The sequence below is a fragment of the Pelodiscus sinensis genome, chromosome 18, assembly GCF_049634645.1.
Source record: "Pelodiscus sinensis isolate JC-2024 chromosome 18, ASM4963464v1, whole genome shotgun sequence".
Classification (NCBI taxonomy): domain Eukaryota; kingdom Metazoa; phylum Chordata; order Testudines; family Trionychidae; genus Pelodiscus; species Pelodiscus sinensis.
In genome coordinates, this window is record NC_134728.1 from 30,759,708 (window position 1) to 30,782,948 (window position 23,241).

The 23,241-nt window shown below is 48.2% G+C and overlaps 1 protein-coding gene across 1 annotated transcript; it reads left to right on the plus strand.

The window, feature by feature from the left end:
- Positions 1-12,837: 12,837 nt before the first annotated feature.
- RAB5IF (RAB5 interacting factor) lies at positions 12,838-21,955 on the plus strand. Its single transcript, XM_075901405.1, has 4 exons — positions 12,838-13,083; positions 15,801-15,904; positions 19,285-19,414; positions 21,379-21,955. The coding sequence occupies exons 1-4, from the start codon at positions 12,949-12,951 to the stop codon at positions 21,418-21,420; spliced, it is 411 nt and encodes a 136-aa protein (XP_075757520.1). The 5' UTR covers positions 12,838-12,948; the 3' UTR covers positions 21,421-21,955.
- The last annotated feature ends 1,286 nt before the right edge of the window (positions 21,956-23,241 follow it).

Here is a 23,241-nt window from a genome sequence, read left to right on the forward strand (position 1 = left end):
AATTTTCCCATCTGTAAAATGATAATAATGATGCTTTGTGACACATTTGGAGACCTGCCGATGTAAAGTGCTATACAAGAGGCAAGTATTCTCTTCATTAAATCGTACTAGAAGACTTACCTGGCATTGCCTAGGTCCTTCAGGGCAGGGGCTGTTGGTGGTGATGGGGATGCAGGAGTCAGGGCAGGGCCTTGGGAATGTGGAGGGGGGGGTGCAAGAGTGAGGTCCCATATGGTGGAGCTTTCTCTCCCCCCGACTGGCGGGGCCTTTTCTTACTTCCAGCCTCCTCAGCCTCCAGGGACCTTCTGTCACCCCTGAACCCCCCGGCCACCTGGGGCCTTTTCAAGATGGCGAAACTCCAGTCCTGCTGGCCACTGGTGATGCGGCTGCCCCCAGTGGTCACTCTGCTCTCCCCTGCCGGCTCACTGCTTTCAGGGTCCATTCTCAGTATCGCACCCCCTCTCTGTGCTTCCTGCCTTTCCATATTAAGGAAAACAGTCCCATTCCCAGCACTTCTCATTTTCGTGTCACAGTCAAAGCCTGACCTTGCTTTAAATTATAGTAAAAGGAAGCTGCCTACCAAATTTGATGGTTCTAGCTCTTCCCATTTAAAGACTCAGGGTGTGTCTACACAGCACCCTAAACTCGAAATAAGAGACACAATTTCCACTACACAAATTGCGGATCTTATTTCCATTGTATTTCAGAATAGCTTATTTTGAAATTTGGCATGTCTACACAGCGCCAGATTTGGAAATAACGTGCTATTTTGAGACATCCCTTCACCCTCGTGGAACAAAGGTTACAGGAATGCCAAAATAGCATGCCCGTTATTTCGAAAAATATTTCAAAATAATGGGCACGTTTAAAAGACGTAAGGTAGCTACTATGGTGTGCCTCTGGTGTCCCGAAATAGCCCTGCTGCTTAGACGTACCCTCACAGATGGACAAACAGATCGATGCACATTTCTAAAATATATAGATACTCAGTGGTCAGAATGCTGGGCGTTATCAGTGCCTTGTCTACACTAGTGCTTGAACTGTTGGGACCTCCAGAAGAGTCGAACCACCATCTCGGCACGGTAATGTCTTCAACAGTCGCATGTTGTTACTGGGTATTTGGGTTTCCAGTAATCCAGGCTCCTAGGGAAGGGTTGTGTTTTCTGCTGTTGTGACTCACAATAGGTGTTGAAGTCAGTTATTTGGGACTGGCCCTGTTCTGGGGGTTGGACTCGATGCCCTCCTGAGGTCTCTTCCAGCCCTAGGATTCTGTGATTTTCTCTCCTTCGTTCAGCTCACTGCCAGCCCGTGCTAGTGTCTCCTCCGGTGTGTTTGTACCATTTTCCAGACTAGGGCTGAGGAGACTACCCTGTCTAGATTGGCATTTTTGGCCATCGCTTGTATTTGTAACACTATGTGCCCTGGTGCTATATATATTCCATGCATTACTGACCCACATCCCCACTGAGTTGTGCTGCGGCACTCAGGCCTTCAAGCCCTAAAGAAGTCCTGCCCCAAGGGAGCTGGATTTTGATGCTTTTTTCCATTGCCTGGCACAGGCTCCATCGCTCCTGTTTACAGCTCTGGGGAACTGGCAGGGTGTGTGAAGCTGGTGGTTAGCTAGCAGACTCAGATCCAGATGTCTGCAGCTTCTCACCCACATTCCCTTCCTGTTGGTTGGCCTGCCCTGCTGCAACTCCAACCGTTCAACCCTAGAGACTGGCTTACACTTTGAAAGTGACGAATGTGGAGCCCCCTCCTGCAAAGGCCCACGACATCGCACCCAGAAGGCTTTCTGGAGGCAGGCCTGTAGTCTGTGATCCTGCCAGCTGCAAAGGTCTCTCAGTTCCCTTTGACTTTAATGGAAGCTCATCGCCTCATAGAAGCAGACCTAGAACTAGTGGAAAAAAGAAGGGATGTGCTAGTGAGATTGGCTTGTTTGGGGAGGGGGGTGGGGGTTAGATTCTTCCTCTCCTCCCCACCCACCAAATGATGCACTTCCTGCGTATGGCAAACCCGCCCACGCACTGTTGGATGGACTCCCTGGGGCCAGGACTGTGTCTCCTGATGTGTCTGTGCAGTGCTAGCACAGCAGAGCGCTCTCACAGCCTCTGCTTCCCGGTGCTGCCTCCATACAAATCAACGTGACTAGTCCTGTGTCTGCCAGGGGAATTTTAGAGAAGCAAAATGCAGTTCCTTAAATAAACAGGGATTTGGATAGAGCACCCTGCTCAGCACTTTTGCTCTTGTAAAAAAACAACAAAACCTTGGTTCTTTCATGAGCAGCGCCAGGGGCCGGCGCATTATGTCTCAGACAAAAGACACCAACTCCAGTGCACAGGGCCAGTGATTCAGGGCTGACTAACTCCCGGCTCACTGACTCACTCCAACCACTTCCTGCCAATTCTGAGTTTTCTTTGGAGGCTTCCTAGCCAAGCCATGACAAAGTCTAATGCTGATTCCCTTGCAAAGCCTGATGGGGCAGCCACCGAGAGGGCAGCCTTTGGATGGCTCATGACCCATATGAGGAAGCTGCTGCTAACGAAAAGCAAACAGATTCTTTTTGGCTTCATTCAAAGTGCAAGGAGCTGTGGAGAGGGAAAGCAGATGACAAATGAAAACCATTCCGTGCTCTGCTCCACAGTATCCTTGCCCGTGAAAGAAGCATGGCTGGAAGATGAGCCAGGCATTGCAGAAGGACGTCCCTATAGAGAAGCATCGATGAAATACTCCAAACCAAAGGAGTTCCAGGAAATGTCAATGGTTCTGCAGTGTGGGGGACTGATGCAGGAAGAGCCAGAGCGTGGTTAGTTATGATGATCCCTCAGCTCAGGCCAGTGTCTCTGCCTTGGTTAAGTTGAGTTCTGTCTGGTGGTTGGGCTAACTATCCCCTTTGGCTTTAAAAACATAGTAGGGAAAATAAAAAACCAATGCTGCCCCCTACTGGTCATTCTGAGAGATCCTATGAGGAGACACCCTCTCCCACACTGGAAAGATTGGCAGCAAGGCCTGGGCCAAAGCCATTACTCCAACAACTCACCCACTGAATTCCCTGGTTGGAGTTTTACAGGAGTATGGTGTTAAGGTCTGGGCCTACAGGACCAATTTTCCTCTCTGGTACGCCAGTGCCCCTTTATCTCACACTGGTGAGGCCACATCTGAAGTATTGCGTCCAGTTCTGGGCCCCCCACTACAGAGAGGATGTGGACGCATTGGAGAGGGTCCAGCAGAGGGTGACCAAAATGATTAGGGCGCTGGAGCACATCACCTACGAGGAGAGGCTGAGGGATTTGGGTTTGTTTAGGCTACAGAAGAGTGAGGGGGGATTTGAGAGCAGCCTGAAGGGGAGTCCCAAAGAGGATGGAGAGAGGCTGTGCTCAGTAGTGACGGATGACAGAACAAGGAGCAATGGTCTCAAGTTGCAGTGGGGGAGGGCTAGGTTGGATATTAGGAAAAACTATTTCACTAGGAGAGTGGTGAAGCACTGGGATGGGTTACCTAGGCGGGGGTGGAATCTCCATCCCTAGAGGTTTTTAAGTCCTGGCTTGACAAAGCCCTGGCTGGGATGATTTAGTTGGGGTTGGTCCTGCTTTGGGCAGGGGGTTGGACTCGATGACCTCTTGCAGTCTCTTCCAGCCCTGGGATTCTATGAGGTATCCTGGTCTCCAGGCTATAAGTTTGACTGCTTTGACTTCAGTTGCAAAATATACACGGTAATGACAGGCCAGAGTCAGGAGGGTGATGGACCAATGTCATAGCGAGGCAGTGTGGCCTAGTGGATAAAGCAATGGTCTGGGACTCAGAAAATAGGGTTGTATTGCTGCTTCTGACAAATCACTTTGCTGCCCTGTGCCTCAGTTTGACCATCTCTAACATGGGAATAATGGGAGTGATCTGCTATGAGATTTACTGATGGACACTGTCCTATCTGTATATCTGCACTTCACTCTGTGGAAAAATCCCCCAGCATTACACTACCACTGGTGCATCTCCACAGGCAGTAGTCCGGGAAATGGGAGCACAAATGTAGAGAAGGTACCAGCGTTTGTATCACCATGTTGTCAAACCCTGCTCAGAGCAGACCCAAATGACAGAAGGTAAAGCTCTTGCAGCCACCTCTGGCCCCTCTGCACTACAGGTGAGAAGCACAATATAAGAGCTAAGGATTATTACTGTTGCTGCTTCTGGTGGCGCTACAGTTCTGTTAATGAACTGAGGGGGTGTATGTGTGTGCATGGTGTCCCCAAACAGACCATTGCACATAAAAACCAAGAAGTCCAATCAGTTACTAACACATGCCTGGCTCAGAGAACTTCAGGCCAGATGTGCAGATGGCTTAGAGGGCCTGTCTGCTGCTAAGACGGAGAGGAACATGAGTCAGATGTGAGCGTAAGAATACCTCCTCTCATGTCAATGGTCCCCCTTTGCTGGGAGGAATCAGGCCCCGGCTTGACGATTTGTATCCTTGTGTGCTCTGGTCTCCTTCCCACTGAACAAGTGGTGGGTGGACAAAAAGAAGCACAGAGAAAGCAAACACATGGCGCAGCATTGATGTTTAGCGTCCCAGCTGGGGGAGTGTGGGTGCTCAGTACTGATGGAGGGCCCCCAATGGAGAATCCAGGCATGGTTCAGATTTGCACAGCTTTCACCACAGAGAGTTCTGCCCTTCACCTCCCGCGTGGATTGGGAGGCTTTGGTTGCCATGTGTCAGGTATGGGGAGTGTTGGAAATGCCTTGTCTTTGCTGGAGTAGGAAGGCTACTGCGGACAGGTGCATTTAACTCAAACCGTTGGCAACCAGGATGAGGCTTGTGCAGGAGCAGAACCAGCCTTCTGCAGCCTCTGGCACTGGCCACTGTCAGAGGCAGGGTACTGGGGCAGATGGCCTGTGGGTCTGACCCAGTCTGACAATTCCTATATTTAACAGCAAGGAGAGATCAATCATGGTTCAGTCTTACCCCTCCCCCCCTCAGGCAGCTTTCTCCACAGCTGGGCACCCAACGCATCACATACTTTAGGGCTGGTGAATTCAAGCACAATGCTCCTTCTGTTCCTCTCTCAAGGAAGCTACAAAGGAAAACAAAAATCTCAGTCATGTGCACCTGTTTAGTATAAAATGTAGGTACGTTGGGCTCCTGGCAAGTGGTCACTGCAGCCCTGGCACACGCTGTCCCTCCCCCTTAAACCGAAGTTGTCAAAGAGCCACTGACATGTTCCAGTTTGTACAGTTCCTTCAGCACAGCCAGGCCTCGCACAGAATGCAGGGGGATGGTTTTAATCCGCCCAGACCTGCAGGAAGATCAGCTTTGCCATTTCTTTTATATTTGGCATTGCAAAGGGACCTGAAAACAGTGTTCTTTTATAGATTCACTGAGTTTAAGGTGGGGAGGGACCATTAGAGAAAGCCGGATTGGATAATCTATAACTATAACACAGTTATCCCAGTCTCACAGTTATCTCTGTATTGAGCCTAATAACTTGTGTTTAGCTAAAGCATGCCTCCAGAAAGGCACTCAGTCTTGATTTGAAGACACCAGGTGTTATATATAGTCCACCACTTCCTTTGGGAGTTTGTCCCTGTGATTAATCAGCCTCACTGTTCAATATATGCTTAATTCTTCATTTGAGTTGTTTATCTGGCATCAGCTTTTTTGATGTGCCTTCCTCTGATGGCTTAAAAGTCCTTTAGTTCCCTGTTGTTTTCTTCTTATCAAGGTACTTCTACAATGTAATCGAGTCCCCTTTCAATCTTCTGTTTGATAAAATAAAGACTGAGCTTGCGATGTCTCTTGCTAGAAGGCATTTTCTCCAACTACTGAATCACCTTTGTGGTTCTTTTCTGCACTCTCTCCAGTTGTTCAACGTCCTTGTAAGAACACAGGCTGCCCATAACGTTGTGAATCAGTCTTGCTGCTGACATCCAAGGATTTCATTAACCCTTTTTGCCTTAGCCTCACCCCAGAGTGTCATGTTGTGTTACTTGCCTTCTGTTGCCTCCTCGTCTTTTCCCGTCTCCACTTTCCAGATGACAGTCTCCCATTCAGTAGGTGTGGTCTGTATTTCTGGGTCCCTGATGGAAAACTCTGCATTTTGGCTACACTGACATGCATTTTGTTTGAATGGGTCCAGTTTACCAAGCGATCCAGATCACTCTGTATGATTGACTGTTCCGCCACGTTATTTACGGCCCCACCAACATTTGTGCCACCCATGAGTTCTTCCAATCGTGACTTTATATCCAGAACATGTTGAATTGCATCAGGCCTGAACTGATCTCTGCAGAGCCTCCTTAGAAGCCCCCCATTTGATGATCACTCCCCATTGACAACTTTTTTGAGATCTGTTAGTTCTTAATCCATTGAATTGATCTGTAGGGCACAGGAATAGCCAGCTTCCTTCTCACTGGGGCTATGTCTAGACTGCAGAGTTTTTCTGGAATATTGGAGGCATCCATCTGCTTTTTCGGAATGAAATGCGTCTGCTCTTGCGGAACAGTTTCTGAAAAAGCGGACATGTTCTTTTGGCATCCCTGTAGCCCTCTTGGTGAGAGGAATAAGGGATGTTCCGAAAAAGGAGGTTTTTTTCCAAAATTTGGCCCTGTGTAGATGGTCCAAATTTCAGAAAAGCCTCTTTCGGAAAAAAAGCAGAAAAAGATATGCAAATTACAGTTCACAATTTGCATACCTTTTTCCGATAAAACTCTGCAGTCTGGACGTAGCCTGGGTGTCCTATAGCTCGAGCAAACACTGCAGACTCCCCAGTATCTATGTACTAAGCACTCCTGTTTGGATCTGGCTGGAAGAAATTCCCAGGATGAGACAGCAGGGCAGTTATCACAGGGGAGGGCAAACTATGCCAGCGGCCATGACCAACCTGGCCCATCGGACCTTTAACTCCATTCCTCAAACTCCCTCCAAGGAGTGGGGTTGGGGGCTTACTGTTTCTCCGTGCGGTTCCTGGAACCCGGGGCAGCCAGGGGCCTCTGCACACTCCCACTCCAAGTGCTGGCTCTGGAGCTCTTGTTGGCTGGAGACCACGGCCAGTGGGAGCTGCAGAAGTGGTTCCTGTGGATGGGCCATGTACAGAGCCACCTGGATGCACCTCCATGTTGTGACTGTGGGGAGCTGCTTGAGGTGCGCACTGCCTGGAGTGTGCATCTCTGAGAGCCTGCACCCCAACCCTCTGTCCCAGCCCAGATCCCCCTGCCCTCTGAGCCCCTTGATCTCAGAACAGAGCACCCTCCTGTACCCCCAAACCCCTCGCCCCCAGCCCAACCCCAGAGCCAGCACGCCCAGATGGAGCCCTCATCCCCTTGCACCTTAACCCCCTGTTTGAGCCTTAACCCCCATCCTGTCTTCTGAACCTCTTGGTTCCAGTCCGGAGCTTCCTCTTGCATCCCAAACCCCTCATCCCTGGCCCTACCCTAGAGCCACATCTCCAGCTAGATTCCTTCCCCCTCCCACATGTTAACCTCCTGCCCGACCCCAGAGCCCCTTCCTGCACCCTGAACTAGAGATGTTAGAGTTTAACCAGCTAACTGTTTACAGAGACGCTGATGCTTACAGGTTAATGGATCGGTTACATTCAGCTGGCTCCTGGGGAAGCAAAGCCTCCTCCCCAGGAGTTGGGCTGGCGGAGGCTGGAGGACCCACTCTCAGGGAGGCTGCGCTGTGGGCTCTGCAGTATAAAGCTAAGCTACTGCAGAGCCCTCAGCATGTGTAAGCATGTAACTGCTAAAAACACTGAAAACAACGGCTAGTCCAGCAGCACCTCAGAGACTAACAAAATTTGCGGCTGGTATCATGAGCTTTCGTGGGCACCCCAGAACCCACACCCCCAGCTGGAGCCCCCCTCCCTCCCACACCCCAGTCCCCCATTCCATGAATTCATGAAATGCCATACCATTTCCATAGCCAGATATGGCACTTTGCCCACCCCGGAGTTAGTGAACAAGAAACTAAAGATGCAAAGGCCCTGCCATCTAGTGGAGACATGGATAATATTAATGCACAGCTCACATCATGGGCCTGATTCCCCTTCAGTGGGCGATACGAGTCATTCCCATTCCCAGTATAATCATCATCCCCCATTCACCAGATCAGGAAATAAAGCAGGGGTGGCCAACCGGTTAGAGACGAAGAGCCAAAATAGCAGTGGATAGAGTGCAAAGAGCCACGTATTGGGGGGAGGGGGGAGAGTTGTTGAGCAAATAAAACCCAACCAACCAACCAAACTGCTGGAGGAAAATAGGTGTCAGTACACCATCCTAGGGCATGCCATCACTAAAAAAGCACTGGGAAGGGGTGAGAGGTGCAAGCTCTGTGAGGGTGCAGGAGGAAGTAGAGAAGAGATGCTGGCTCAGGGAGGGGGCTCCAGGCTGGAGAGTGTTGGGGTCAGGTGGAGGGTTGGGGTGCTGAGAAAGCCTCAGACTTGTGGCTGTGAGGGTGCAGGAGTTTGGGGATGTGAGAGGCTCAGTATAGGGGGTTCCAGTGTATGACAGGCTCAGGTTTGGGGTCTGGAGGTGTGTGTGCAGGAGTGTTATGATGCTGTGGCCAGATGGGGGATTGGCCCCAATTGGGGGATTGTTGGCCAGGCTTCATTTTTAAATAAAATATTATCTCAAACACAAAATGTTTCAGCGTTGTCTTTATTTATGAGAGGGGGAGGGAACCTGTTTTGAGTCGGGGTCACTGACCCACAGAAAAGTCAGTCGGGGCCATGCAAGTGAGATGCAAAAAAACAACCGCTCCAAAACCCCCCAAGCCTCACTAATGTGGGCCTAACTGTGCTGGTGGGGGCAGGGAATAGGGTGCTGGGGCAGGGTGCTGGTGGGTGCTGGGGCGGGGAACTCATGGGCGGGGGTCTGGCCAGGGGGAAGGGACAGAGACAGCTGGGGCCAGTACCTGGGCATCCCGGATCTCCGGAAGCGCGCTGGCTGCTCTTCCCCTCTCCTCCCCCAGGGACCCTCCTCCTGCTCTAACCCAATCCCCCTCCTCTTCCCCAGAGCCAGGCACATCCCCCTCCCCCACCTGCTCTAAGCCAATCCCCCTTCCCCAATCTTATGCTTGGGTCCTGGAGTCAGAGCCGCTGCTGCCGCCACTGCTACATCCGGGACACCATGCGCACACTCCCCCATGTGATTCCCCTCCTCTCCCTTTCCCTTCCCCTCTCCTTCTCCAGAGCCAGGCATCTCCCCCCCACTCTAACCTTATGCCCAGGTCCCAGAGCCCTCGCCGCTGCCTGCGCTCAGCAGCTGGCTGCTAGCACGTGCAGGCTGGGACGCTGTGTGTGACCCAGCCTGCCCGTGCAGGATATGACGTAGTGTGCTGGGGGCCATGAGCAGAACGGCGCAGGCCATGAGCACGCATGTGGCTCACAGTGGCCGGACCATGAGAGCAGCTGACCTAAGCGGTTCTGGGTTCTGTCCCGGTTCCATCAGGATCCACAATTGTTTTGTTGTTTGTGAGCTGGACTCTGTGTGTGTGACCTTGGGCAAGTCATGGCATATTCCATTGCCTAGTTCCCTGCCTATAATAAATGAGGATAATACCATCCTGCCTCCCAGGCGTGCTATAACATGCTCAGACATAATGGTGATGTGTCAGATAAGAAGGTCAATTGGAAGAACCATTTATGTCTTTAGCCATACAGTTTATAACAGGGGTGGATCATGGGCTGGCGCTGGGCTCCATGGATGGGACGGGGCCTCGGGCAAAAGGGGTGGGTATGGGGGCTACAGAGAGATATAAAGAAACTGTGCGAGTGTACAAGAGAGACACTTTGTGAGAGACAGACTTTGTGACACAGAGTCAGTGTGTGCAGAAGTGTGTGTGTGACAGGGACTGTATGTGTGGTGCAGAGACAGTGTGGCACAGACTGGGGGTGTGTGACAGTGACACAGCGTGTGTGTGCTGGCTACTGCTGGGTAAGTTTCTGAGAGGAAGCCACGCTCTGTGTCTCTAAGGGAAATCTGTTCCGTTCTGTTGTCTCCCTCCTACCCCTCTCTGCCCTTCTCTGAGTCACTTGCCATCCACACTTCAGAAAGAAGCAGCTTTGCTGTGTGTCTCCCTCTCCCTGACCTGTGGAATCTGTGGAACTCCTTGCCTGAGGAGGTTGTGAAGGCTAGGACTATAACAAGGTTTAAAAGAGAACTAGATAAATTCATGGAGGTTAAGTCCACTAATGGCTCTTAGTCCATATGGGTAAGGAATGGAATCCCTGGCCTCTTTTTGTCAGAGGATGAAGATGAATGGCAGGAGAGAGATCGCTTGATCATTATCTGTTTGATTCACTCTCTCTGGGGCACCTGGCACTGGCCACTGTCGGCAGACAGGATACTGGGCTGGATGGACCTTTGGTCTGACCCAGTGTGGCCATTCTTACGTTCTCTGCAGAGATGAGGTACAGGGGCAAAGGAACAGCCTAACTTCAGCACTTCTCTCTTCCCTCCATCTTTCCCTCTCCTCCCCACCAAAAACACGCTTCCAGCTGTAAGTATGTGCACTCTGCTAATCAGCTGGGTGGGCCAGAGAAAAATGCTTGCTGGGCCAGATCCAGCCCCCAGGTCTGATTTTGCCCACCCCTGGTTTATAAATACTTTGCTTGCTCTATTATGGGCCAAAAAGCAAGTATGATGGGGCTCCTCTCATCCCCAAACCTAGTATGCCTTAACAAGAGATGTGGTGCATGTTGGGGTCACTGGGCATGATCCTAGGTAACTCGGGGGAGTGGAAGATCACAAGGATCGATGAAGCGCCCCCGCTCTAGGCCCAAGCACCCTAAAAGCCCCCTTCCCCCCCTTCCACCCTTTTCTCCCCCAGGCATAACTTTTCTCTAGCTCGTTAACAGCTGGGAACAGCAAGACCTTGAGGTTGCCTAGTTACTATCAGTGGTATAGAAGAAGAATTCAGATGTGTTTCTGTAGAGGGGAGGAGGAGGAGGAGGATGTCCCAGCGTGGGAACCTTGCTACAGTTCACTATTTTCCTTCAAGTAAACAACCTGGGTATATAAGGAGGGAAAGCTGCTTATGTTGGTGTGCTTGATCTGAGATGTCTAGTCTCCTGGCACCTATTTGAGCATTCAAATAAACTTTTTTTGCTTCTCCACACCGGTGTGTTTATTGGAGCATGCACACCGGGCAACGAACCCAGCTGTTGCTCCCTCGGGCACCCTGTGTCGGCAACAATCTCTCAAAGATATTGCCATATCTGTTGTATTCACATGGGGGCCTGAAACATAAGCCCATGTATCACAAGCCTGGTGTGAGGCCTGAGGCCTAGCCAACAATGGTCGAGATTTTGCTAATATAAACCAACATTAAGCTGTGAGCAAGACGCCAGGCCTGCTCAGAGAACTTGGCATGAACAGGGCTGATGGTGCAGAAATATTAACTGGTATTAGGCACAGGCTGCACACACATTCCAGAGGGATGGTAACAACTAGGGATGTGAATGGGTAACCACTTAACTAGTTACTTGGTAAGCATCATCCTTACTGGGTGGCAGCTGGGGCGGGGAGCAGGCAGCCAGCCCCACGCAACTGACTGTTGGGGCCAAGACCTGGAGCCCTGTGGGCTGGGGGCTGCTCCAGCTGGGTCCACCTAATGTTTAACTGATTAATTGGGATTTTACGTCCCTGTAACAACATCTCGTTAAAAAGCATATTGGTACCAACACACTCCCCACAGATAACAGGGACATACCGACCTAGGTTCTGGACACAGTCTAAAATGATAGCATGATGAATCAAGATGTTTTGACTGAAATACCAGGGGCAAGACAATGAGTGGTATTTAGGTAAGGTGAGAGGGTGGCAACCTGATATGCCAGGAAGTGTTCCCTGTAACAGAATCCAGGAGAGATTCAAATACTGTCCTACTGAGTGGCAGAATGTCCACAGCACCCACATCTAGCAGCATGTGTTTCTATTGGTGATGCACATCTGCACGTGCCTCAGTGCACATAACATTTATTCTGCACACGGATGGAAAAATTAGAGGGAACACTGATCAGGAGTGATGTGTAACCTTTTGGACCTCGCTCAATCAGTGGGATGTTCCCTGTCCCCCGAGTCCATTGTAACGAGCGTACATGTGTTAGCCTAACTGTAGACATCTCATCCAGGGAAATTAGGGCTGTGCTTGGTTTGTAATAATGTGGCCTGGTGCCTTTGATCTTTCTCTGATTTTGTGGTCTGTTGGGACTCTGTTGGAGTCTATTGTTCTGGCTACCTGTGCGGGGCCAGGGAAACATATGGAGGAGCACACGCACACAGCCAAACGGTTATCATCATTGGACAAAGCAAGGCACTTCTCAGGATGTCTGACCCACATGGAACAAATGCTCCCTGCAGGTGCAGAGCTGGTGCTGCCTGCCCTGTGGGCATGTAGGGTTGTCAGATGTTTTCACAAAAAATACCGAACACCCCTCTCCCCCCCAAAAAAAACACCGGGAAAAAAATCTGTTGAGAAAAAAGAAGGGGGAGACCAAAGTTGTTGAGAAATTAAAAACAAAAAAAAAGGCGCTGCACCTTTAAATGGCCCCACACGCCTCCCTCCCCCGCCTATGTCCCTGCAACCTATGTCCCTGCAAAGGCCCCTGCACCTTATGGCAAAGGCCCCGCCCCTTCCATCTGCAAGCCCATCCCCCTCCTTCCCAGAGCCCCGCGCCATTCCGCAGCTCCTCTCTCCCGCTGCCTCAGGCCCCGCCCTCCGAGCGTCCATGGAACCGCAGCAACGCTTTTGCGAATGACCCCTCTCCTCTGCCGTAGGGAGGAAACGGCCTCTCCTCCTCGTGCGATGGGGGGAGGTTCTGCGCTCACCCCTGCCCCTCGCTGGCAGGCAAGGTGTGATTGGCTGAGCCCGGGAGCCGGCGGTCACGTGGCCGCTTCTCTGGCCGTGACCGCGGGCCCTGAGGGCAGCGGGGCGGCCTGTGGTGGGGCCCGGGGACGATGAGCGGCGCCCGGCGGAAGGAGGAGCCGCCACCGCCGCACCCTCAGCTGCACCTGGTGGCCAACGGCGGCGGCGCGCTGCGGGGCTCCGTGTGGGGCAAGGCGCTGCGGAGCGACTCCGCCTGGGAGGACAAGGTGCGGCCCGGCCGGGGCGCGTGTCCCGCGGGCGCGGGGCCGGGCGGGGAGGGGGCTGCGGGCGGGACGGGGAGGGGAGGGGGCTGCGGGCGGGACGGGGCCGGGCGGGGCGGGGGCTGCTGCGGGCGGGGAGGGGAGGGGGCTGCGGGCGGGGGCTGCTGCGGGCGGGGCGGGGAGGGGAGGGGGCTGCGGGAGGGGAGGGGCGGGGGCTGCGGACGGGCGGGGCCGGGCGGGGCGGGGAGGGGGCTGCTGCGGGGAAAGCCCCTTTCCTCCTCCGCCGATTTCCGAGCCGCGGCCCCTCCCCGAGCCCCGCTGAGTCTCTTTCAGAAACCAGACGTGTCCCCGGCCCCTCTCGGGCGCAGTTGCGGTCGCTGCGCTGGAGACCGCGTCCGGGCCGGTTTCATGACTGTCCTAGAGCGGCCCTACACCTGTTCATGTCAGCGGCTGGAGGCACCAAGTCGCCTTCCCACCTGTGCTGCTCTTAGGAGTCCTGTGGCACCTTATAGACTAACTGAAGTGCCACCGGACTCCTCGCCGCTTTTGCAGATTCAGACTAACACGGCGACCCCTCTGATTCTTAGGATATTGTGAATGAATTGATACTGGCTTAGGCCAGATTTACGCTGTGAGATAATATCGGGGGTGACTGGATTTCTCAGGGGTGTGCAGGATGCTGTTATGTCAACCTCACCACTTCTGTTGGTATGGCTACCACCTCTTATGGAGGTGGATGAAGTTTTGCCATTGGTGTTGTAGTGTTTTCACTGAAGCACTATAGTGGCATAGCTGCACCTGTCCAGCTGCACCTCTGCGGCAAGTGTAGACCTGTCCTAACTGTCAGGGAACCACGTCTGATGAATCAGGTTAGCTGTGAGGAAGCTGAGATTTCAGAATGATATAGACATAGGTAGTGGGTTCCTGCTGAGCAGCACACCTAATATCACACGTTTTGCTTGCTGAAGGAAGGAAGGAAATTGTTAAAAGGAGAAAAGTCTCTGTACACATCTCTAGCAAGGAGATGTAGTTGTAACTTTGTTAGTGCCATGATGTTAGAGAGAAAAGGGGGTAAGATAATTTCTTCTATTTTTGAATCAGCCTTTGTTGGTGAGAGACAAGCATTGGAGCTACAAAGACATGAATAAGAGCTTTGTGTGTCTTGAAAGTTTTTCTTTCACCAACAGAAGTTGGTCCAATAAAAGATACTACCTCTCCCACCTTATTTCTTTCACAAATTAGAGGCATAGCAGGGAAAGTGTCAAGTATTGCATGGTGGTCTAAACTGGTTCTGAAGCATGCAATGTTAGTAAAAAAATATCAGTGACTACACTGGCTCCTTTATTGGTGCTAATAATGCTACAGCAGTGATAGAAGAGCAGTAGGTGGATTTCAAATTTTTTTTGGCATAGATGTAACCTCTGGTGCTTCGTGTCTTAAAAATGTTTTTTGGCATAGCTGTATTATATGTATATTACCTAACCCTCATAGGAGATACTTTGTCAGTATAGCTTAAACTGTTTACCTGCCAGCACACTCTGTATAGGCAAAAGGCCTTCTTTGCCGGTATAACTGTGCCTACATTAGGGCTTTTACTAGCATAGCTATGTCAATTGAAATGGGGGTGAAATTGCACTCCTGACTGGCACTCCTGTCCTGGCACACTTTAAAACTGTATACCAGACTTAAGGCTTGGTGAGTTTCAATTGCTCACATGTTTCCAATTTATTGCAGAAATAGACTATTCCCCTGTAATTTATCTAAAACAAGTAATTTAATCTTTCTCTGCCTTAATTCCCTATCTGTAGTAAATGTGAATAATACCTTCCTATCTCATGGAAGTGCTCTGAGGATGAACTGAAATAATGTATGTGAGGTGTTCAGAGACTCAGTCATATAAGTACATGTCCAGCTTCCTTTTCCTTTGCTTGCTGTCTGTACTTCTGGCTATGTTTGTCACCTTGCGAGGGTCCCAAGTGAATACAACTCCACATTCTCGGTGCACTTGCCACTTTTATGTCAGCCACTTTTATGTTCAGTGGTTAAAAGGGTTAGGTGCTCCTATTATTCAGATCTGAAAAAGCATTTCCTCTAATTAGATCTAGAATGTAACTATAAAAATATATGGAGATTTATTGTCAGCTCAGCGTGGTAGTCTGGATGCGCAGGGGTCGACATCAAAGGCATTTGTTGACCACCCAGGTATGCCTCCTGGGATGAGGTTTACCTGGGTGGTCGACAAATGCCTTTGATGTCGACTCCCGCGCGTCCAGACTACCGTGCTGAGCCAACAAACAGCTGATCAGCTCAGCGCGGCAGCCATGTAAATTTAAATGAAGCAGCGATTATTTAAATCGCCGCTTCATTTTCCTATTCCTGGTAGCCTAATCTACATGCCTCTGGCGACAGAGGCATGTAGTCTAGACGTACCCTAATTCTAAAACAACTGGACTAAATGTCTGTTCTCTGTGTTCTCTGTGAGAGACATTTAACTGAAGCCAGAACTCAGAAACTGGAGAAATGGATGGGATCCATTCATTGCCATTAGCTACTTACAAATATTTTATACATAGTTTCTTGAAAAAATGTTTTGAGGAAGCAATGTAGGTGTTCAGAGCCTTGATTTTTTTTCTAAGCTAGTTGCATGAGTTTCTTATACATATTTTATTTAAACTAGGTATTGTATGTGAGATCAAACTTTGCTGTTTTTTTTCTCTCCTCAGGATGAGTTTTTAGATGTGATCTACTGGTTCCGACAGATCATTGCAGTTATTTTGGGAGTCATCTGGGGCATAGTTCCGCTCAAGGGATTTCTGGGAATAGCAATGTAAGGTTTCTGTCCTCTTACCTGATAAGTGTGTCTTTTTTCAGATGTGTATCTCTAGTCTATTTTAAAATAGCAAAGCAGTGTGGTGATGAGAATGCATTAAAGTCTGACATTCATTAAATACTGTATCATGGGCCAATTGGCACCTGTAATTCTCTCCCTCCTCCCCCTTTATGAATAGTCTTTTGTTGTTGTGTTTTCCTTTAACAACATTTTCAGATTTATTGGAGAAGTGTTCCAGTTTCTGTCTTTTAGAGCAGTGATTCTGAATATTTTACATACTGTGGCTTCCTTTCCCCTATACTGAGACTCTGGCCCATGTAACTGGAATCTGTATGGGTGGTTATGACCTCAGTAATTGTTTGCAGCTTCCAAGCTGAGCATCTTTGTTGTAGAATGTGTTCTGAACAGTCCCAGTGGGGGTGTGTTTTCCTTTTGAAATAAAAAAGTGACCCATCTAACAGCAGAGAATGTAAACTATATCAAGGAAAATATCTTCTTGGGGGGACTTCTGCTGTTCTCTCATTCCTTTCACAAGAGATACTATTTTACCAAAAGCTGTACTTTCGGTATCATTGTAAGGGGAAGGGACATCCAAAATAATGTCTTTCATTTATATCTGTGCACATGTATAGTAAAACCTCGGCTCTTTCTAGCTTTATGTGATCCTTGTTTTCTTCTTAGCTAAGACATCACAGTGTTATAGTGAGCACAGTAAATATTAAACATTACACACAGCTTTCCAAACACATGGACTGTGTCTACATTGGCATCCCTTTCCAGAAAAGGGATGCTAATGAGACACATCGCAATTGCAAATCAGCGGGGGATTTAAATATCCCCCGCGGCATTTGCATTTACATGGCTGCCGCTTTTTTCCAGCTTGGGGATAAACCGGAGAAAAGCGCCAGTCTAGACGTGATTCTCCGGAAAATAAGCCCTTGAAAGTAGGAATAAGAGATCCTCCGGAAAAGGGTTTATTTTCTGGAGAATCACGTCTAGACTGGCGCTTTTCTCCAGCTTATCCCCAAGCCGGAAAAAAGCGGCAGCCATGTAAATGCAAATGCCGCGGGGGATATTTAAATCCCCCGCGGATTTGCAATTGCGATGTGTCTCATTAGCATCCCTTTTCCGGAAAGGGATGCCAATGTAGACACAGCCATGGAGTTTGTACAGTTTATCAGCTACCTGTGAGTTAAAGGACAAGCCTACTAGACCAAAGTAAATACAAAAGATGTCGGGGCCCCAGAGGCAGTGCTTCAGGTGTTGAATAGGGGTAGTACTGGGATTTCGTATAGGGTGCTGTCTCATTTCTGATGAACTCCATATACGTATGTGCCTGTGGCTAGTTGAGGTCCTCAAGCTTTACACTTCCCTAAGTGCTGAGAGGGAAATTTTCTTTCTCCTCTCAACATCTTAGCTATGGCAAGGGGAAAGGAAGGAGGCCTCTGGTTCTCTACTCTTCTAGAACAATTTTGACCAAGGAGCTTGTTGTACTCATGTTTTTCCTGGCAGCAGCAGTGTGACATTGATACAGTTCTGGAGAGTTTCATTGTTGCCCATGTGGTTCATAACAGTAGCACTGAACCTAGTCTTGTCAATGCCAATGTAAAACTGGCCGGGAAAGCTCTGAGCAGCAGGCTCTGGAAGAAAATGCTGCATCGTTTTGCATCTTGAAATTATCTTCAACTCTGAGGGCTAGAAATTCTTTGTCTTACTGGAAGCTTAAATTCTGCAGAAATTAGGGGAGAGCCTCAGGGAATGCTTTATATGAACTAGTAGAGATGTGATTTTTTTTGTTTAGTCCCTGTTGTAACTAGTTTTGTTTTAACTATTATAACAGATGAGAAATACACTGTGTTCTTGCTTGTGTTCATTTACTAATTCAGTGGGTTTTTCCGCTAAAAATGCATTTAAAAATGTAACTCTTAAAATCCTCGTGGTTACACACACTATGAGCTCTGCGGTATAAAGCTTATTTAAGCTTTATACTACAGAGCCTGCAGTGCAGCCTCCCTGGGAGCAGTGTGTAACCTGGGGGGTGGGGAGAGAAGCTGGGCTTACCACAGGCAGGGGCTGCTCCAGTGGGCCTCACAGGGCTGGAACAGCCCTCTGCCCGAGGTGGGCGGGGAGCTGCTCCAGCCCCTACTGGTTAACTGGAACTGGTAAGGACGGGGCTTTCTTTTTCAGCTCTTGGTGTAAATAAGTTCCTGTGTGGAAGGTTATAAACGTAACTGAAATTGATATTTTGTAAACAGTGGAATCTTCAACTCTGGGGAGCTTGTATTTAACAGTTTAATGTGCCAGAAACATTAATGCAACTATGACTATTGTGGGTTCTCTGGTCAATATTGTGCATCTTCTGTTTTAAGAGCAACATGAAATCCAAGACTCCTAAGTGTATCTGGCCCAGAATTCCAGTCTTTTCTCACCCTCAGCCTTTCACCCCACACAGCTCTCCTTGCAGGAAGTGCATTGTTTGAAGGCAAGTTTTCACTTCCCAGTTTGTCCCAGCCCTGGCCTCAGACCAGATCTAACTTTGCACTGGAGCTTGTGTGAACTCTGGGGCAGTCTAGGACAGTCCTAATGGCTGCTTAAAATTGCACACTAGTTGTGATGGCCTTTGGGGCTGCAGGAGCACAGAATATCCAGACCTGCCCAGGCTACGTCAGGTACTCCTCCCTCTCTCACCCCCTCTCCCCCCCCCCCCACATTGGCCTGTCTGTGCCTGTCTCTGTGCTGCACCTGGTGTAGAGACCCCTTCCCCAGGGGGACCTTGCAGCCCCTTTACACTAGCCTAGAAGGCAGTAAAAGTGTGGCCACAGGGAAACAGCAGATTGGACGACCCTGGGTGTTTTTGAGTGAGATGACCTCTGTTTGACTTGGGTTTAGTTTACTAAGCTTAACTGGTGCTGAAACCTAAGGATCAAGAAGAGACTGATACTGTACTAGGGCCTGGGGTTTTAGCTTTTATGCTGGTTATCTCCTGAGCACTTAACTACCAATCCCTGCCTATAGGGTCACAAATCTGTGCTCTACTGGCAAAGTATAATGAATGTAATTCTAGGTATGGATAAGAACTCATTCCCTGCTTCAACCATATGAATTGCTACAACCAATCTATTGATGTGCTTGTAGATCTGGCAAATGACAGGTTGGTTTAAAAAAAAAAAAGCGGATAGAGTTAACATTCCCTGCACTGGGGAGAATCTGCTCTCATATGCTTTCTTTCCAGAAGGCAGAAGAGTTTGAACTAGAGCCTCTGGCAAACTATGCACATGGGGAGAACATCCTGCTCCTTGGCTGAAATGTTGATTAGATAATTAGACTGTTTTATCCTGTAACTTGGAAGTGATGGCTCATAATATCTTTGTCCCCAGATTCTGCCTGATCAACGCCGGCGTCCTGTACCTCTATTTCAGCAGCTTTCAGCAGATAGACGAAGAGGAGTATGGAGGCACGTGGGAGCTAACAAAAGAAGGATTCATGACATCGTTTGCACTGTTTTTGGTAATTCCCTCCCCTCTTCCTCACTTCCTTTCCAGTTGCTCCAGTTACTGCCCGTGGAGCAGCAATTGAGAGATGTGAGTAGGAGCATGCCTTGGAATCCAAGCTAAGGAAGGGCCAAGAGGTAGAAACTTTGCAGCTGGGGGAAAGGCTGAACTTTTTCAGTCATAAAGTCTGTTAATTCTTACTGTTCCCCTTCTCTTCAACGTACAGATAACACAAAGGTTGCCAACACCTAGAAGTGTTTAAGTCTTGGCTTGACAAAGCCGTGGCTGTGTTGACTTAATTGGGATTGGTCTTGCCTTGGGCAGGGGGTTGAACTTGATGGCCTTCTGAGGTCTCTTCCAGTTCTATGATTCTATGAACACTTTAGAGCTAAAATTCAGAGAGATCTTGATAAACTGGAGAACTGGGCTACAGAGAAGAAAATTAAATCCAAAAAATATGAGGTGTTATACTGATGGGAGAAAATCCAAATGTGTGCTTACAGAAAGGGGGATAACGGGCTTGGCAGCAGCACTGTGGAAAAGGATCTGGGGATTGTGGTAGATCACAGTCTCAGCACAAGTCAGCAATGCAATGCTATTATAAAAAAATCAGTTTTAGATTTCAAATCACAGGTAAGGTTGCTGCTCTGCTCATTGCTGGTTATGTCTCAGCTGGAATACTGTGTGTAAATTTGGTCATCATTGTATAGAAAGGCTGTAGAGAAACTGGAAGGGATCCAGTGATGAGCAGCAAAGATCAAAGGGATGGAATATGTGCCATATGAGCAAAGGCTTTAAGAACTGGGTATGCTTAGTTTGGAAAAGAGGAGATTAAGAGGAGACATGGTAGCAGTCTTCAAATACTTGAAAGGCTGTCATAAAAAAAAGTTCTTTCTGGTCACAGATGGTAGGACAAGAGGCTGTGGGTTCAAACTACATAGTAGCAGATTTAGAGTAAATCTCAAGAAAAATATTCTAACCATAGGAGAATGGAGCAGACTGCCAAGGGAAGTTGTAGAAGTTCTTTCAAAAGGAGGCTGGATAGTCCTCTGATTGGGATAGTGTAGATACAACACATTCTACTTTTGGCAGGGAGGTTGTCTAGACTCCACGGTTCCTTCCAGACGTATGGTTCTGTGATGGCAGTACAATTTTATTTTTAAAATCTGCTCCTCGTCTCCATCAGGGTTTAATCTACAGCCTTGGCATTTGTCATATTGAATCCATTGCTTCTGTTTTTCAGGGTCTCTGCTGTGACTCAGTAATACAGCACTTTTATAAATATTTTTCTTTTATGCTTTCCCTCCCATATCTGTAATCTCACTGTGGCTATTTTGAAGCTGGCATAGATGTTTTGGTGGCATTATAGGGTGGAGCATGATAGGTAGGGATGCCGACGGGGTACCCAGGGAGCGACCCACTGGAAGCGGCTGGGTTGGAACATCCCCTGCCTACAGCAGGTGTGTGTGGGGCGGTGGGGGGGAGGGTCACTCTAGCCTGCTGTGGTTTAATCAGTTAAATGTTAAGTTTAAGGGCTCTAAGGACTCTAAGCCAATCAGAAGGCAGACTGCATCAGTCTGTGGTACTTGACATTCCTTGTAACCAGTTCTTTTTTTAGTTTAAAAAAAATGGTGCTGGTACTCCAAGGGAAGAGTTGTTGAGCTCTGACTGGAGGTGCTGGTACTGTGTACCAGGCAGTACCATCACAAAAAAGCACTGCTTGTAACTATCCATAGTGGTCCCAAAGTTGAAATTCAGTTTCAAGCAGAATGGCCTCTTACTGAAAACAGTGAGGAGTTTGACCGTTGTTGTACCTTGGACTCTGTTTGTGGTTGTGCTGCTGGCACCACTCGCAACATTAGAATGGCTTATTGAAATATTTGTTCCTTTCATGATAAGGGGAGGGAATTAAATGTTTAAAAATTTTCAAGAGGGGCTCAATTAACCTTCGCTTTTTCTCCTTTTTTGTTTGTTCTTCAGGTGGTTTGGATAATCTTTTACACTGCCATCCACTACGACTGACAGTCTGCAGGCCTTGCCTCCCAATCCTATCTTCAATAAATCCAAGAACATTTTAATAAATCAAAGTATGTAATGGACTGGTGGGAGACTAAAATCAGCCACCGTTTTGTACTTAGTGGTCCGAAGAGCCCGCTGGAGCCCTAGCTCCCCTAATAGAGAAGCTAGTCCATCTTGATTTTATACACGTGTTGCTTAGTGGAACTTCTTAAAAAGCCATCACAATTTTTGAAAGCAGTTCAAGACGGTTCAACTTTTGAACTTTTTCCATGACTTTATTCAATAACTGTAACAATTTCCTGTGCGCTATGGGGTGAATCTGCTACTTTAATTTGTGTAAGTTACCTCACCCTCTGGATGAAAGCTGTCATTAAATTGTGGCCTGTCTTCCATTGTTATCCTTCAGACATACAGTTTTAAAACAGCATTCACTTTGTTACTTTCAGGAGAACACTGCAGCATACAAGTAGTACATGGAGTTCAATGGTTGCCCATGTTTTCTTTGAAGATAATTAAAGATGTGCTTTATTTGAGTAAATTGACTATAGTTACTCAATGTTTTTAAAATTTTGCTCTGCTTTGGCAATGTTTAACTTGTAAGCTGTGGTTCATCATGCTTAGGATCTCCATGTTTCTGCTAGTCCAGAGGGCTACTCCTTCAGTTCCCAGAGCCTACCTCAGAGTTCAGTAGTCTAGTTGGACAGAATAATTCCAGAGGCATACTTTTAAATGTCTGTTTGACTGCTTCACATCTTAATTTTTTTATAATGTTTGTCTATATAAATTAACAAGATTAAAATTATCTTCTTTGACAAATGTAAACGACTAAAGATAATAGAGGCAGCTAATGTCATAGACACAGAATTATTAACTCTTTAAAAGAAGGATTTTCCCAGGAGCAGATAATTTCGAGTTCAGGGTTGGGCTCTTCATAAAATCGAGCAATGCACCATCATTGCTGAGCTATCCTGTCAGTTTAGAGCTACTCCTAGGGGTTACCACCAAGGTAAGCTGGGGCTAGTCTTTAAAATGCTTAATTATATATCTTTTCACAACTTGTATTGACAGCAGGAACATGTACGGTGCTGCCTACACAGTTATCTTCAGGAAGCAGTGCCACTGTGTGATTTGGTTGTAGAAAAGTCCCTGCTGTTCTAACCTATAGTTCAAGTAAATGAGGAGGAGGTGGGGAGGAAGGTTTGTACCAAGATTGCCTTATGAGAACTTGACCCACTTTTAATATTCTCTTGTTGAAATCCCCACATTGTTTCCTTGTTCCTGTCCTCTGAAAGCTCAAGAGCCTGGAATTCATGTTTGCATATAAAGTTAGGCACCTAAGTAATTTTTGCTGGGGGAAAGTTAACATGGTTTCTGTAAAGGGAAATCATGCCTTACTAATTTGCTAGAGTTCTTTGGGGGGGGGGGGGTGGACAAGGGGGATCCAGTGGATATAGTATACTTAGATTTACAGAAAGCTTTTGACAAGGTCTCTCACCAAAGGCTCTTAAGTAAAGTAAGTTGTCATGGGATAAGAGGGAAGGTCCTTTCATGGATTGATAACTGGTTAAAAGACAGGAAACAAAGGGAAGGAATAAATAGTACGTTTTCAGAGGGGAGAGAGGTAACTAGTAGGGTCCCCCAAGGGTCTGTCCTGGGACCCATCCTATTCTACTTATTTATAAATATGATCTAGGGAAAGAGGTAAACAGTGAGGTGGCAATATTTGCAGATGATATCAAACTGCTCAAGATAGTCTTGTCCAAAGCAGACACTGAAGAGCTTTAAAAATGATCTCACCAAACTAAGTGATTGGGCAACAAAATG